Source organism: Amphiura filiformis, chromosome 13, assembly GCF_039555335.1.
Source record: "Amphiura filiformis chromosome 13, Afil_fr2py, whole genome shotgun sequence".
In the NCBI taxonomy this organism is placed as follows: domain Eukaryota; kingdom Metazoa; phylum Echinodermata; class Ophiuroidea; order Amphilepidida; family Amphiuridae; genus Amphiura; species Amphiura filiformis.
The window spans coordinates 46,890,467-46,906,984 of NC_092640.1; the positions used below are offsets into that span (position 1 = coordinate 46,890,467).

Sequence of the window (16,518 nt, forward strand, 5' to 3'; positions counted from 1 at the left end):
GTTCCGTGTCAGTGCATTTTGCTGTTGTGTCAGTTGGACAACTTCTTGGTCACTGACATGTGTTTAGAGTAGAGTATTGAAGTAATCCTGTGTGTAATTTTTGTTCATTTTTATGGACAGGATTTTATGATATGACCTTGTGAAAAATTATAAGTTTCTTTTTGAGGCCAGTTTAGTTTGGGCGCAAACACTATGGTCAATTAACTAAATCGTCCAGAAAACGAGTTGGACCATTTTTGATATTTCATTCGACTTTCATTATTAGCCATGGCATTTTTGCTTTTCAGACGAAAAAATATATGAGGGGTCATGGCATACATTGTAAATGTGATATACAGTAGAATCAGTAATATCTTGGCTAACAGAAAAACTTTGTGTCTTTCCTAATGCAGCTATGCCATATTTTACTTAATCACCCAAGTTGGACCATTTTTTGCCAATTTCGCACATAAAGTTTGTACCGTGTAAAATGAACTCTCATGCTTATCGCCAAAGATCTCAGAACAAAACTGTTTTTCATGTTTTTTTTCACTTAATTGACATTAGTAAACAAATAAGATATTTTTGGGCTATTCTTCAGAAAATGAAGCTATTTTGAAAAAAAAAAAAAAATCAAGCATTTTTGTGAAAAGTACAGTTCAAAGTTTTAAAAACTGTAATTTTCATGCAAAATTAATCACCGAACAATAAGGTTTTAGGGTCATTTTAACACTTGCTGCACTTTGTATAATTGTGTCTTTTTAATTTCCTGAAAACTGTTGTTATGGCTCTACTTAAAGAAAATAAATAACATAAAAACATCAATTGGCACCTGTCAATTTCAGAGATAACCTTGTTACTGATTAACTTGATAACCAGGCAGGTTTGGTTCACCCCAGAAGAACTACTCTGGCGGGGCTTCCGCTTTAAACAAATCAGAACTGTTGAAATTTTTAAAAACCACAACATTCACGGAATAAACGAAACAAATTAATTGGTTTTGTATGTCAGACACATGACCAAAACCATGCAATTTGTTTTACCATCAGAAAAGATTTGATTAAGGGATGGGGTATGAACGTTTGGACAGTATTTATTGTGGGACATTAGAGCACATCAGACATATCAAATTGCATTCTGAATACGAAGAATGTACTTCTGATATCAAATATTTTTGATTTTTTTGAAATTCGCAATGTAATACACATTTATGGCAAATGATTAAAAATTAATATTTTTGATATTTAACAGTATTCGAAGTAAACTTTATAAATCTGATGATTTATACTTAAATCTGATGATTTATACTTAAAGTGTATGCAGGTGGGATGAAAAGCCGACGATCAATTGAAAATTTTGACCTTTTGTACTGAAGATATGGATTTTTTTCCCAAAACACCAAAAAAAATTAGGTCTTTTTCGGAAAAAAATCCATATCTTCAATATGAAAGGTCAAAATTTTCAATTGATCATCGACTTTTCATACACTTTAAGAATATATCATTAGATTTATAAAATTTACTTTGAGGACTGTTATATATCAAAAATGTGAAAAATATAAAATTTTAATAATTTGTCATAAAATTTGTATTATATCGTGAATTTCAAAAAAATTAAAATTATTTGATATCAGAAAGACATTCTTCGTATTCAGAATGCAATTCGATATGTCTGATGTGCTATCATGTCCCACAAAAATACTGTAGAAACCCTCAAAATGCTCATTCCAGATCCCTTAATTCAACTTCATATTTTATGTCAAAAGGTAGACTGAATATAATTCCAGCTCCCTAATGTTATGGTCACAAAATGACCCAGCCCAAAATCACCTGCTACCGAGTTCACTCAACACCAAACACACAGTTTAATGTATAGAAAACTTATGGTTATTTATTAATTAGTGCAGTATGGCTGTCAATCAACTAACAATATAAGATCATTATACAAGAATTAAATGTAGAATTACAACACAGATTTCCTTTTACTATGGTTACTAATCTAAGCCTGGAGATCTTAATTGGCTGATATTACACGCAATAATCAATTAACTTTAAGCCTGGTACATGTAGGATGATGAGTATGGTGACCTTATTTGCTGTATATAGTATATTGGGTAAAGTTGTTTTTGGCCCACACTGTAGTGTTGTGCCAAATATAGATTTGTGTCAAGCTTATTTATGAATATTACTCTACGTACAGCCTACATGCAATAACCGATTAACGTACAAATGGGTGGGATGATCAAATATACTCATGTGCTGTATAGTTTGTGCCAAGGTATTTGTATATTTACAAATATTTATGATGATCGCCGTTTTAGGCGTGAAACTCCGAGTAATAAATCATGCTGTTATAACATAATTACGCTGTTTTATGTATTTTATTACACGCTCTACTATCTAATAGTATCGAGCACTATCTTAAGCTTAACTTAACTTAACTTAACTTTAAAGCATTTATAAAGCGCCATCTATCTAGGTAGCCTAATCCGAGGCGCTATACAAAAACAGAAACAAAAATGACATAAGAAAATATAATCATAAACAATACCTGAAACCGACAAGAAGCATATTTAGCAAAAATACACTTTGAATTGGAACATTATATGAAATCAAAAAGCATATGGAAAAGTAACTTAAAGCACATTAAATATCATAAGTGTTCGCTGGAGCTTATCAAGAAGAGTGTTTGAAATTCCATATAAAAGTGCATTTCCATTATCAAGTCGGGAGGTGATGAGAGCATGAACAAGAATAGAGGCAGTGTCATCAGAAAGAATTTTTCTGATTGAGTTAATATTACAATTTGAAAGTATGCAGACTGACATATTTTCTTCACTTGTTCAGCCATTGTCATGTTTTCATCAAGGAAAATCCCCAAGTTGCGTGCAGAATGTGTAGATTTAATGTTGGCATCAGCAATTTGAATATGAGTATTTTGAATTTTATTGCGCATTCGCGGTGTGGTAAACATGATAAGTTCTGTTTTTTCATCATTTAATTTTAACTTGTTCACAGTCATCCATGATTTAATATCAGCAACACAGTGTTCAATTTTTGCACGTATAGCTGATTCCTCATCCGGAGAGTTAATATCATAGGAAAAATATAACTGCGTATCATCTGCATATAGGTGTACATTAAGTCCATGGTTCCATGCGATGTTTGCAATGGGGCCAGAATAGATGGTAAAAAGCAACGGTCCCAGCACTGAACCTTGGGGCACTCCAAAATGAAGAGGTGCTGAGGCAGATGAAGTTCCATTTATGGTTACAGATTGCTTTCTGTTGCGTAGGTAGGAGCAAAACCACTGAGGGGGCGGCCTTTGACACCAATAGACTCCAGACGATGTTGTAAAATTCCATGATCAATGGTGTCAAAGGCAGCAGAAAGATCCAATAGCACTAGGAAAACACCACATTTCTTGTCGAGGGAACACAGAATATCATTTTGAACTCTTACCAACGCAGTTTCTGTTCCATGATACTTTTTATATGCAGATTGAAATGGCTCGAATAGTTCATTTGTTGAGAGATACTCAGTTAGACGCGAAGCAACTGCTTTTTCAATAATTTTTGACACAAAATGCAGGTTAGATACAGGACGATAATTTTTGAAGTTATTGACATCTAGATTTGGCTTTTTAAGTAGTGGTGTGACTAAGGCATTTTTGAAGGTGCTTGGAAAACATGCAGTATCCAAGGATAAATTAACAATTTTGGTGATAATTGGCAACAATGTATCCAGATGAATCTTAAGCATCCAAGTAGGCAGCGAATTAAGATCACATGACTTTGATGGAGATGATGATATCAATTTGTGAACTTCATCCAGTGAAGCTGATGTAAAAACATTTAATACAGAGTCACAATGAGTATCACTATCAGGTGATTGATAACTGTCCATATCGGAACTATCCAGCTGTTTTGATTAACTATATATTAACTATATATTACAAATATTTATCAGTATTTTTGCATATTATTCCTGAAATTCCATTAATCCACCGATTAGCTTCTTACTTGATAGGATCATAGACTAGTATTTATGGATATTAATGAGCATAATTTGCATATATCACTTGAAATTCCGTGAAACCACTCTGCAGCTGCTCCAGGGGGTGAGGGGGGGGTGGTGGTAAGGCAAGCCAAGCTTAAACGCTTACAAGCATGCTGTAAGAGAAAAGAAACTAACAGATTTGTAGAATATGATGAATGTTACCACTTTTTGCAGCATTTTTGCCCAGATCAATTGTGTAAGACAGCCATAGTACCTAAGCTAAAAAACTTTGGCTAATTTTACAAACTGAACGTTTGATATTCACATAAATTGACTGAAATTCAAAAGGAAGCTTGATTACAATTCACTGTTTATAATAAATAAATATATCAGAAAGTATCTAAAAGTAATCTACTATCTACAGTAAGTGCAAGTTTTGTAATATCTGTTTCAGTACTTTGTGTCATTATATAGATATTTCCTGTGTCATTCATTCTTAAATATGTTAAACATAAGTTACATCATTTGCACATTTTGGGCATGGAAATTACTTTGGAGTTTTTACTCAAATTTTGGCCTCCAAATAGTTGTCAATAGCGGACTATTCATGACTATTTTGGTGCCGACTAAGCATCTACTAAAAATGTTTGAATTTGTGCATCAGGCCTGAGGTGCAACAACCCCCCTATCAGACATGTTAACAAAAACGCCTCTGGTAGATTAGGGTTAAACCACAAGATATTAGAAAATGCAAACAATATACACTTTATATTTTTTATAGAGACTATTTGAAATGTCTCTAATCAAAGCTAATAAATACTACATGATTAAGAGGTAGCATTGAAGATACATTTGTAATAAGTATATGAGGCACACAGTATTCTTTGAACTTAATCTCAATTACTAGTAGTCAGAACTTTCATCTTGTAAACCGTACCTTGCATTGGTACACCACACACACTGTTAACAAAGGAGAACAATACAGACATCAATACAGTCCAATTTCTTCATAACCCAAGGCAAAACTCTTCAAAATGATTTAAACTTCCCCTTTTAAGACTCCCTGAGTGATTTTAAAGCCTACCACATAATTATGATGCACATTTTGGGTGTGATGTATTTTGTGATTTATGTCATTTGTTTCTTTTGTTTTCTTTATTTTGCAGGTCACGTTCCCCACGAAGGCGCAGACACAGTCGAAGTAGGAGCAAGTATGTTTTAATTTCCTCTTTCGTGTATTTTAATTGAGATATTAGGTAGCATACTAGTACCATGATATTTGTACTAGTTAGCACCTCACACACTTATATCTCAAACTGGATATTATCCATACAAAACAAAGTTGTATTATCCAGGATAATAGAAATTGGAACTCTCAGCCGGGGTACTCAAGTTTGGTTTTGGTAGGGACGTGCCGCTGAGATTTTGGAAGTAGACCCATAAATATACCAATTTTTCAAGAAATTTGGACCCATTGATATACCAAAAGTCAAAATTTTCGGCCGAATTTACCCAAAATTGTCTTAGTTTTTACAAATTTTCCCAAAATTTTGAAAATTTTGGCTAGAATAAGGAAAAATTGGGATGTTTTCCGAAAAAATTGAGAAAATTTTGAAAAAAGGACCCATTCATATACCAAAATAGGCTTTGAAAAAGGGGTCATTGATATACCAGAAGGCTGAAAATGCTACCCATGTTTGCAGCACGTCCCCGTATGGTCATTTGAACTGAGTACCCCCGGGACTCTCAGTCATTGCAATTTGATGCCAAAATGATTTTCCAGCACTTAGATGAACATCTTTATCAAATATCATGCTAAAAGAGCATTGAAGGGGCAGCTTAGAAGTCACTGTATTTTTTGTGAATTCTACATTGCAGTTTCAAGTGTAAACCTTACCCACTAAAATGTGAGTTAAACATCTTCGTTTCTTATAGGAATTGTTCAAAATGAACACAATTTACAATGATAGAAAAGAACAAGAACAGCAAACAAACATGGGATTTCACAAATAAGTTATACTTATTGAGACATTTCCTTGAAATTAGGAAAATGCACTAAACAGATTCATTAAGTAGGGGAAAACACACTGATGCCTTTTTTTTCTGAAGGAAGTCAGACATACAGTTTCTTTATACATCAATTTATATATATAGTTAATGGGCTACAATGATTGAAAGGCTCATTAAGGGGGTACTACACCCCTGTGGTAGATTTGTGACTATTTTTGCATTTTTTCTCAAAAACTAATAACACACTGGTAACAAAAGTTATGTATATTATTGGGGCAAGGACTCCAATTACTACACTGGAATTTCAGTGACCCAAGACAAGCGGTTCAGTATATATGACAGGAAATGAGGTACATCATAGCGGTACCTTATTTCTTATCATAAATAACAAACCGCTTGTCTTGGGTCACTGAAATTCCAGTGTAGTAATTGGATTCCTTGCCCTATAATATACATAACTTTTGTTACCAGTGTGTTATTAGTTTTGAGAAAAAATGCAAAAATAGACATAAATTTATCGAGGGGTGTAGTACCCCCTTAATATAAATTTTGCCAAATCAATGCATAAATATGACCATGGTACTTTCATCTTACAGACTTTTGCCTTGAAACTTTGTCAAAGTGTTTCTAATAATTATGTTCTAATGTGTTATATAGTCTAGCTGCCCTCTGATTTGCATAATTGATTAGCGTTTATGTAAATTAGCTAATTAGTTGACATTAGCAGGCCGCTACACAATATAACACATTCTTATTCAATGGGTGCGTCTTGTAAAGAATTCACGTAATTTGATTGGTTTTCTGGTGTATAATATCTCACAATAGTTGATAGTGATATTAGTCCGGGCGCGCGCCGCCACGCAACGGCGGCACGCTTGTTGCTCCTCAATGATCGCGATAATGCGTTCACGTAATACACGTCGAAAACTAAGAACGCAATTGGCGGCTTAGATGTTCGTGATGGTTTCGTTCATTTAAAACAACGGGATGTCCTCATAAAAGTAACTTTATTTTTTTGTGAAAAAAGGCAGTTTTTCTCGCAAAAATTACATTAAAACTGAATAAGAATGAGAATAAAAGATAGGATTTTGTCTTTTGCCTATCAATATCGTGTCATAATGGATGGGGTGGCCAATATTTTATGGCCAGCCCATCCATTATGACACGATATTGATAGGCAAAAGACAAAAATCCTATCTTTTATTCTCTAATTAGAGGCACTTTAGACAAGTTTCAATACAAGGCAAAAGTTGGCAAAGTAAAAGTACCTTTTTATGCATTGATTTTTGCAAAATAATGACAAAAATTAGATAATAATGAGCACTTTCAGTCATTTTAGCTCATTAACTACATAACATTGGTTATTGATTCAAATGAAGATGAAATACAAAAAATATAAATTGATATACCGTAGAATTCCGTCTAGAAGCATATATGCCTCTAAACGATGTTTTTTTAACGAAAGATATGAAAGGCCAATACCCTTCTCAAAAACATTGCAATAGATTGGTCTTGCAAATATACATGTTTGTACAGCCGTCTTTATCAGTAATATAGTTGTTCAAACTCCAAATAACGTTTTTGTTGAGAGTGTCTGCCTCTTGTCTCTTGTGTCAAAAAAACCTCGTTTAGAGGCATATATATGCTTGTAGACGGAATTTTACGGTACAGTAGAACCTCATTATAACGAAATCGGATACAAGAAAAACCCTATTATTAGGTATATCACCTCAAAAATAATCGCAGCAGAAACGCGTTATTTAATGTTCCTACATTATTAAGCTTTATTAAAGCATCAAAATCAAAAAACAGAATTGAAATCGGTCAATGCATTGTGATGTAATGTCAATTTAAAGATGCTCGTAGATGGAATGAAATCCTGCCACAAATGGCTGTAATGACAAAATTGGCACATTTCGAGATTTTGAAGGTTTATTTGGACGCTTGCTTGGAAAAACAGCGTTAATTTAAATAGCACATGTTAAATGCCTATCTTTCCTGACTTCGTTACAGAAAACAAAATTAAAACACCCATCATTGAATAATTATAATAAATTAATCAAATATACTATTTTAGCCATTTCGGCCAATCTGCAGACAAATTAAATCTCAAAAAATGACTAAGTTCAGCTTATTAATATGCAAAATTGATGCCAATAGAAAACCGTACATGATATAAAGGTGCGGTTTTTTTGCACACATATGTATACAAAGTTCTTTCAATTGATGACAAAAAATACACAAAAAGTAATTAATTATGCAAATTAGGTAATTACAGCTAATTATGTATTTATGATATTATTATGCAAATTAGGCATGAGTAATTTTGGTTTTTTTTTTCAATATTTAATGAACGCTCTGTTCATTCATCATAAATCTTTAAGTATGATCCTGTTATGAGGTTGAATAAATGAACTGCAGTTAATTATTTAAAAACAATACAAAAAAATTAAAAGTTTGACATTTTGACGGTGTCTGGAATATAATTTTCATTTTTACTGTAAATATGGTATGTGTCACCATTACTCAAAGCCAAGTCCGAAAAGTAAAAAGTAAAATTCAGTTGCAATGAGACTTAAAATTAACATTTTGTCATCTGGATTAACATGGGAGGATAATCGGTAAAATGAACAGCAATTTTACTGTACCGCGTATATATAAATAGTATGGCCTTGGACACACACAATGGCTTAGAGCTATTGTGGTTTGGAAAATTTCTCCCTAAAAAAAACATTGATTAATGTTTTGCTTCAACTGGTTTTAGGGAAGTGTTTCATTTGTTGTCGACGGAATTAATTTATATGCTAAGAAAGATTAGTATTTCAGCTAAATGGTGGTAGTTCCTTTACTTCAGTAGGCCTATATTTACTGATTTATGAGCGATCTTCAAAAATCCATAAAAACAGGCAGTAGTTCTTAAACAAAACAATTTTTAATTTGGGGGACCCGATGGTAGCCTCGGAAGGCTTCACACACCATATATTAAAAATTCAAACAATTTGGATAAATGAAGCATATGAAGAAATTCATTTATCGACATGGATGTTTTCTAAAATTGGCCAAATTTGAAGCGCGCCCTTTTCAATTCACTGTTATGCTTGCATGCACAGTGTAGCAGAATTATTGTGCAGCCACTGTGACATACCTACTATTATAAAGAAGTATTTTTCCAGAACCAAGATACAAAATTCTTTTGTTATTTATTGTTTTTACAACCCTGATATAACGAAATTTGGATATAAAGAACTAATTTCTCTGTCCCTGACAACTTCTATTCAACAATTATGAAAACCGTATGTCCGATTAGTTTAATGATGCTCAATTAATCTGTTTTTCTGCTCAGAGCATTTCCCAATGTCCGGAAAATTGCTCATATTCCACCTTAATACTGCAGTTCATATAGAGTTTGATGACTTCTATAAATTAGTTATACAGGAATACCAAAAAACAATAAAATATTGTTCATTGTTAGCAACTGAAGTATTGAAACAATGTGTGATCGTCATTGAATTTGAAATCTTGAACCTTGATACTTCAACTTGTTTTGGCCACTATGTTCTTGATTTATTTCCTTACATGAATCCCAACGGAAGAGGTTCCCATATAAAAGGGGGGTGTTCTTTATCAGGCTTGCTGCATATTAGCTTCTGTGTTTCTGATATATAAACAGGGTTGCCAAGAGATGCACGCTGTAGTACAATTGGGCTACTTACTACTAGCCTGTACCTTGGTATACATTTTGCTACATGTTGCCAACAATTGGGTCCTTCATGGAGAGGTTTTGAGTGGACGAAAAGACAGGGTAATAGACAAAAAGCTCAATTGCCTTTATTGGACATTTTTTATGCAAAAAAAAATTCAAATATAAAAACATTAATGACCATAGATTTTAAAAATTTTGGGCATTACAACTTTATTTGGGGTGGGCCTAAAGTAGTTTTTTGTCCAATTGGTTGATTGCTTGCCAGGGTGGGTTCGCTCGCAAACTTAAGTGGTACCCATGCTTGTTACAGCATTTCAAAATTCTGCCACCACCATTACCACATTGTAATGGTGTTAAGTGTTTGTTGCACAATTGTGGCAACACTGAATGCAAGGTTGATGGTGTGCAGGGATGAAGGAAACAGTAATGGTACAGGTTGACAGATTCACTGAAGTAAGGGAGACATCTTACTTAACTAGGGAAACTTCCTTCAATGTAACACAGTTATGTAGCTGACATTGACAATGATTTAAGCTAGATCAAGATTAATAAAATGTTGGCATGTTACATTTAAGGGCTCGGTCACCCACCTTTGCACACTATATAGACCTTTTTCCCTCTTTCCCATCATGCACTATTCCAGGGGGTACGAGTGTCGCATAAAATACATCATCTCCCGGGAGTACAGAGTTATGTTCATTACATTCTGAATACGGACATTTCGCTGGTGCCTTCATTACAAAAAAGGAATCCCGATAATCACGATAATGGCGCCCGATCACTAAATACCTTTCGGGGCAAAAACAACATTTCTATGCCTTATGGACATGGTGTCGCCGCCAAAAAAGTTTCCTGTTATTGAAACCTAACTTTGTATACATTTTATAGACCTAATGGTGAAAAACTAATGACGGACACGCAGTGATATTTTGTCGGCGTCCGTTTCACTTTTTTTCGAGATGAAAATAAAATGTAAACATTAATCTCTTACACAGATGTTCTGCATCGCTCCGTAACTGCATCACTCGTGTATTCAATAATTGCATAATTAGTAACATCGATGGCCTTTACGATAATCCGCATATATGGAATCAGTATGCCCATATTAAGACAAAATAATTACAAAGACCATCGGATGAACACGATCTATGAGGTTAATGAACTACGTCATACCCCCCTGGAATAGTGCATTGTGGGATAGAGGGAAAAAGGTCTATAGTATTTAGTAGGAAAACTGAAAGGAACCTTTATGATTATTGTATTTGTATAATGTGCTAATTAAGGTCTTTTTTATATTTTGTATAGATCTAGATCGCCCAGGCACCGTCGACGAAGCCATAGATCTCGCTCCAAGTCAAATGATCGCAGATCACATTCAGATGAAAGGAGAGATAGGTATGTGTTCTCCAAGATTAAACATATGGGGCCCGGGGCCACTATAGTGTCAAGAGGGGGTATCAGGCGCGTCCCGAGGGCTCTCAAAAGCACCCTAAACAAGTATTTCCGAGACTGAAATTTTCCCCCTAAACAAGTATAAGTTGCACGATTTGCTACCCTAAACAAGTAGTTGTCTTTTCCCCAACCCTAAACAAGTAATTGATGCAATTATTACCCCTAAACAAGTAAACACACAGAACCCAGGCGGCGAGTGGCATGATAGGGCTAGCAATTTGTGGCAAGCCGTCTGAATTTTGAGCCATACAAGTTTACGTGGTGCTAAAGCTTACCTCAAAGTTCATGCAGTATGTCCAATATTTTCAAGATTTTTGGGCCAATAATTTCCCCTTTTTGGATCACAGGTCCAACCCTTTTGATTGAAATATTGTAGAATTTATTCTTTGGGATTGGGATGTAGGCCTACCCATTTCTCCACATATCCAAGAGAATTTTGAACTGCAAGTCCAACGCAAATTACGACCATGGCGATTGCAAACCACACATTGAAGTTGGAAGAAGACGGCAAACACGGCCAGTTTAGCTTGGTTTATTTCCTAATTTTGTCTCGATTTAAAACATCCTAGAGCATTTATTATCATACTGGATTTAGTGGTAAACCCAACCAAAATCCTGAAACTCATTGATTTATATTTTAAGAAAGCCAAAATAGTTCCAAATTATTCAATCGTTGTGTTTGTAAATACCCGGTAAAATTTCACACACATGTCAAAAGTTCATTGACACAGCTTGTTTACAAACCTAGAAGTTCGTGTTTGCTTTGTTGCTCCTTTAGACCATGTTTCGATCAACCAAATTTTCTGGGCTGGAAGCCACCAAGACTATGAATATTAAAGAGGTTCGGCCAATCGGAAATCCTCTTATATTTTTCCTCATAATTTATTGACTCCACAGTTAAGAAAAAGCATGCTGATTGGTTGTATATTCTGAACAAGTTGTGACCTCGTCTGGGGACCTCGTGTTTAGTATGCTAGCTGGGCCAGTATAGGGATCTGTCATCTCTGACAGCTAAAAGATGGCTTTTAACTGCTTTTGGGGTGTAGGAAGAAGACACTTTCCTTTCACTTTTCATGAATGAAGGAGAAAGCACAAAATCCCAAACTTGGCAAAACTACCCTAAGTACGTAAGAGCTCCAAAAACATACCCTTTTACACCAATTTTACATGAATTTGATACCCTATTCACGTTACGCACGTAACGCACCATAGTCTGAAAAAATACCCTTTTTACGTGAATTTACGGACGCGCCTGATACCCCCCTTCACCATTACAGTGCCCCGGATATGGGGCTGTCCATAATTTTGCCATTTTATTTGTACGTAACTCGAGGTGAAAATGGCAAAGGATTTCCATGTGTATTACTAGGCCTAATAGCAAAATTGAGATATCAAGTTATTCTTTGTACGTAAGTGAAAATGGCCTAAAATATGGACAGCTTCTTACCAAGACAGCAGACAGGTTGGATATCACATTGGCTGGATAGAGTACAATGCACAAATGTATTGGTTGAGCCATGAGTTTTTACAAAATATTGGGCGAGTCGCTCAAATATTATTTCTTTGTTTTGCAATTTTTGTATTTTTTCCCAGCGGATTTACATAGAAAACAATGCATTTCTACTTATGATAGATGAAGAGGTAAACACAACTTATAGATATGCATATTAAGGATAACAAAATTTTGTGTAGCCTTTTTCCTTTTTTTTCAAATTAAGTATGAATGATCCTAGCACTTCAAAATAGGTCCAGGTGTTCTCCAAATCTACCAAAAGAAATGTCTGATAGATCAGCTATATTGTCTCTATATAGGCTATGGCCGTGCATTTTGTGTTGGTGGATTTTTGCTGGACATTGCATATAGACCCTATCGAATACTATGTCACTCGTCCTCATTTAAATAAAATTCTGTCCACCATAAGGAACCACAGGGCAATTCGCACGATAATACAATAAAACATGTGATATATATGAATGGTTTGGGAATTGAACTAGACACCTGTCCCTCTGTTACTTAAAACTTAAAACCAACGTGGCTGCCATTTCAATTGTTATACTGTTATGGTCTATTGTTGGGAAATTGTGCCATTTTTAGATAAGAATCAATTATTTCAGTACCTGTACAGGCTACTATAGGCAAAAACATATTCTGAAAGGAAATTTCATGAGGAATCCAAAAAAGTAAGTTATTTTTGATGTAGAGGTAGCTAAGGACTAAATGAAGTTGTATAGGGAAAAAATCAAGAAAAAAAATTACCAAAGATCAAGTGGTCATCAAAGGCTTTCAGAAAATATATAGTTTTACTCTGCTACCTGTTACAGTTTTCAAAGTGTGCAAGGGTTAAAACGTGCCATTCACAAACAATGTTGAATTTGACAAAATTAACAAATCATATTATGTTTGTAGAGAAATTTTAACTTTTCACGATCAGAAAAACAGCAAGTTCTAGGGTATCACTTGTTCTGCTGAAAAAGAAATGTTCAAAAAAAATTGTTGAAAACAAATTGTTGAAACAAAAAAGTTGCTGAAAAAACAGAAAAAAAAACATTTCATAAAAAAAAAAAAGATTCGGACTGGTTATGAGAAAGTGTGAAAGAAGAAGCGCTCTGTAGATGTGGATGCCAATTTCTCCTGAAATTTGATCATGCGCATTACAACACAATGTGCCTGCATTCTTGAATCTTTCTTGAACCAGTGCTAGTGATAACCCTTTAAAATCTCTCAATTGGGTGTCAAATGCAGACAAAAAGTTTCAATTTTATCTTTAATTCAAAAATTTCAGAATTGTACATTTGCATTACCATATTTGAAATCAGCATTGAAATGTATTGAAATGAGTATAAAATATCTCAAAAACTTTTATGTTGAAGCCTATGGCTAGCACGCATAGTATTAAAGCCAACATTAATGCCACATGGCAGGGCCCAGCCACTTGACTAAGGGCCAGGTCTGTTTTCTGGAAACACACTTACTGAACTTAACAATTGCCTATTTGATTCTTATATTGTCAATACACAGAAGCCGTTCCAGATCACGCCATTCCAAGTCACCATCAAGAGAGAGATCAGAGTCACCAGCAGCAAGCACAGAACAGCAGCAAGAGAACCACTCAGGAAGTCACTCTCCTGAGAACAAACATAATGGTAATTCCCAGCCAATGGCTCCTGGAACAGAGGACAACTCACCATAGTATCTCATTTGTTCACGCTTCTGTCAAATGGATTTTTTATTACTAAATATTAGAAGTTAGTCTATCTTCAGACCTGATGGAGAAAACCACTAGAACCTGGTTGGTTATGGAAAGCTGATTTTAGAAAACAACTTTGATGTAACATGTCATCATTCATATTATGGAAAGATCATAAGACATTGTTTTCAATACAGGTCTCATATGTAAATGACAACAGGATTTGAACTTCGGACCTTGTATATATAGAACATGTTACATGGCTGGAACTTTTACACATGCCCGCACGTCAATGGCTGTCGGGCGTGTAACTTTTTAAAAGTACAAGCCTGACCGTTGTGTGGCATTTTGACACTCATAGGTCACAGTTAGCAATTTTATGCCCTCTTCACATGAATTTTTTCTACTTTTGCACCATAGGGTCCCTTCTCAATTTTAGCTTCAATATGGCAAACATGGAACCATAAACTTGTTGCTGGATACAAAAGTTGCTGGATTCACTATACTTTAAGAATTTTTTCCAACCACCCTAATGTCATAAAGAATTCTACGCGCTGTTAATGAAGAGCAAGTCACTAGCAGGGCTCACATCTAAATAAATAGTTAACATTTACACTTAACTATTACGTGTAATCAAACAATTTTTTTTAGCCTTAGCCTCCCCAGTTGTAAAATCAAGTACAATATTGTTGGTCAATATTGTTGGTGAATCTTGTGGGATCAAAAGTCAGTACCAAGCTTGTACAAAACAATGAGGGACTACCTGAAGGGCCAAAATGAGGGCCTAGATAGGAGTTATAAGTGACTTCCTGATGGCCGAAAATGAGGGACTAGATAGGAGTTATAAGTGACTACCTGGTGGGCCAAAATGAGGGACTAGATAGGCGTTATAAGTGACTACCTGGTGGGCCAAAATGAGGGACTAGATAGGAGTTATAAGTGACTTCCTGATGGCCGAAAATGAGGGACTAGATAGGAGTTATAAGTGACTTCCTGATGGCCGAAAATGAGGGACTAGATAGGAGTTATAAGTGACTTCCTGGTGGGCCAAAATGAGGGACTAGATAGGAGTTATAAGTGACTTCCTGATGGCCGAAAATGAGGGACTAGATAGGAGTTATAAGTGACTACCTGGTGGGCCAAAATGAGGGACTAGATAGGAGTTATAAGTGACTTCCTGATGGCCGAAAATGAGGGACTAGATAGGAGTTATAAGTGACTACCTGGTGGGCCAAAATGAGGGACTAGATAGGAGTTATAAGTGACTTCCTGATGGCCGAAAATGAGGGACTAGATAGGAGTTATAAGTGACTTCCTGGTGGGCCAAAATGAGGGCCTAGATAGGAGTTATAAGTGACTTCCTGATGGCCAAAATGAGGGACTAGATAGGAGTTATAAGTGACTACCTGGTGGGCCAAAATGAGGGACTAGATAGGAGTTATAAGTGACTACCTGGTGGGCCAAAATGAGGGACTAGATAGGAGTTATAAGTGACTACCTGGTGGGCCAAAATGAGGGACTAGATAGGAGTGATAAGCAGTGTCCGAAATAAGGAAAATATGCAGGTTGTCCCGAGGACAACTAAAGCATAAATTCTGCTTGTCCTCAAAACATTTTGGTTGTCCCCAAAATGCGTCATATTTAAGAGGTATTAATATAGTGGTTGTCCAGGATAAGTACATATCTCAATATGGTTGTCCCCAGTGATTTTTAGACAAGAGGACAAGAGGATAAGTGCTTATTTCGAACACTGGTGATAAGTGACTACCTGGTGGGCCAAAAAGAGGGACTAGATAGGAGTGATAAGGGACTTCCTGAAGGGCCAAAATGAGGGACTAGATAGGAGTTATAAGGGACTACCTGAAGGGCCAAAATGAGGGACTATATGAACTGTTTCCATATTCGTTCATTCTTTTTCTGTTTTATAGTCGGTATCAGCAATCAGCAGGTCACCGCCTGACAGTGAAGGTGTTAATATTTTTCAGTATGGTTGTTGATAGTTTTTAGTATATGTTTATGTGTACAGATATCTCGAAGATAAGTATGTTACGGCAGTGAAGACTCGTACATTCCGGTAGTTTAATAAACAGATGTAGTTTTACAACTTTCATCAGAAACTAATGAAGCAACATTTTTATTTACCATCCTCAGGCAGTAGTGACTGGCTGATTGTCTTCTTCACACCTGG

At 35.3% G+C, this 16,518-nt stretch overlaps 1 protein-coding gene across 1 annotated transcript in view; it reads left to right on the forward strand.

The window, feature by feature from the left end:
* The window catches only part of LOC140168437 (uncharacterized), a 62,787-nt gene extending 46,340 nt beyond the window's left edge, over window positions 1-16,447 (forward strand). The window contains 3 exon segments of the mRNA XM_072191829.1: window positions 5,144-5,188; window positions 10,996-11,085; window positions 14,162-16,447. Of these exon segments, the coding sequence (XP_072047930.1) occupies window positions 5,144-5,188; window positions 10,996-11,085; window positions 14,162-14,333 (307 nt within the window). The 3' untranslated portion in view covers window positions 14,334-16,447.
* Window positions 16,448-16,518: the final 71 nt, after the last annotated feature.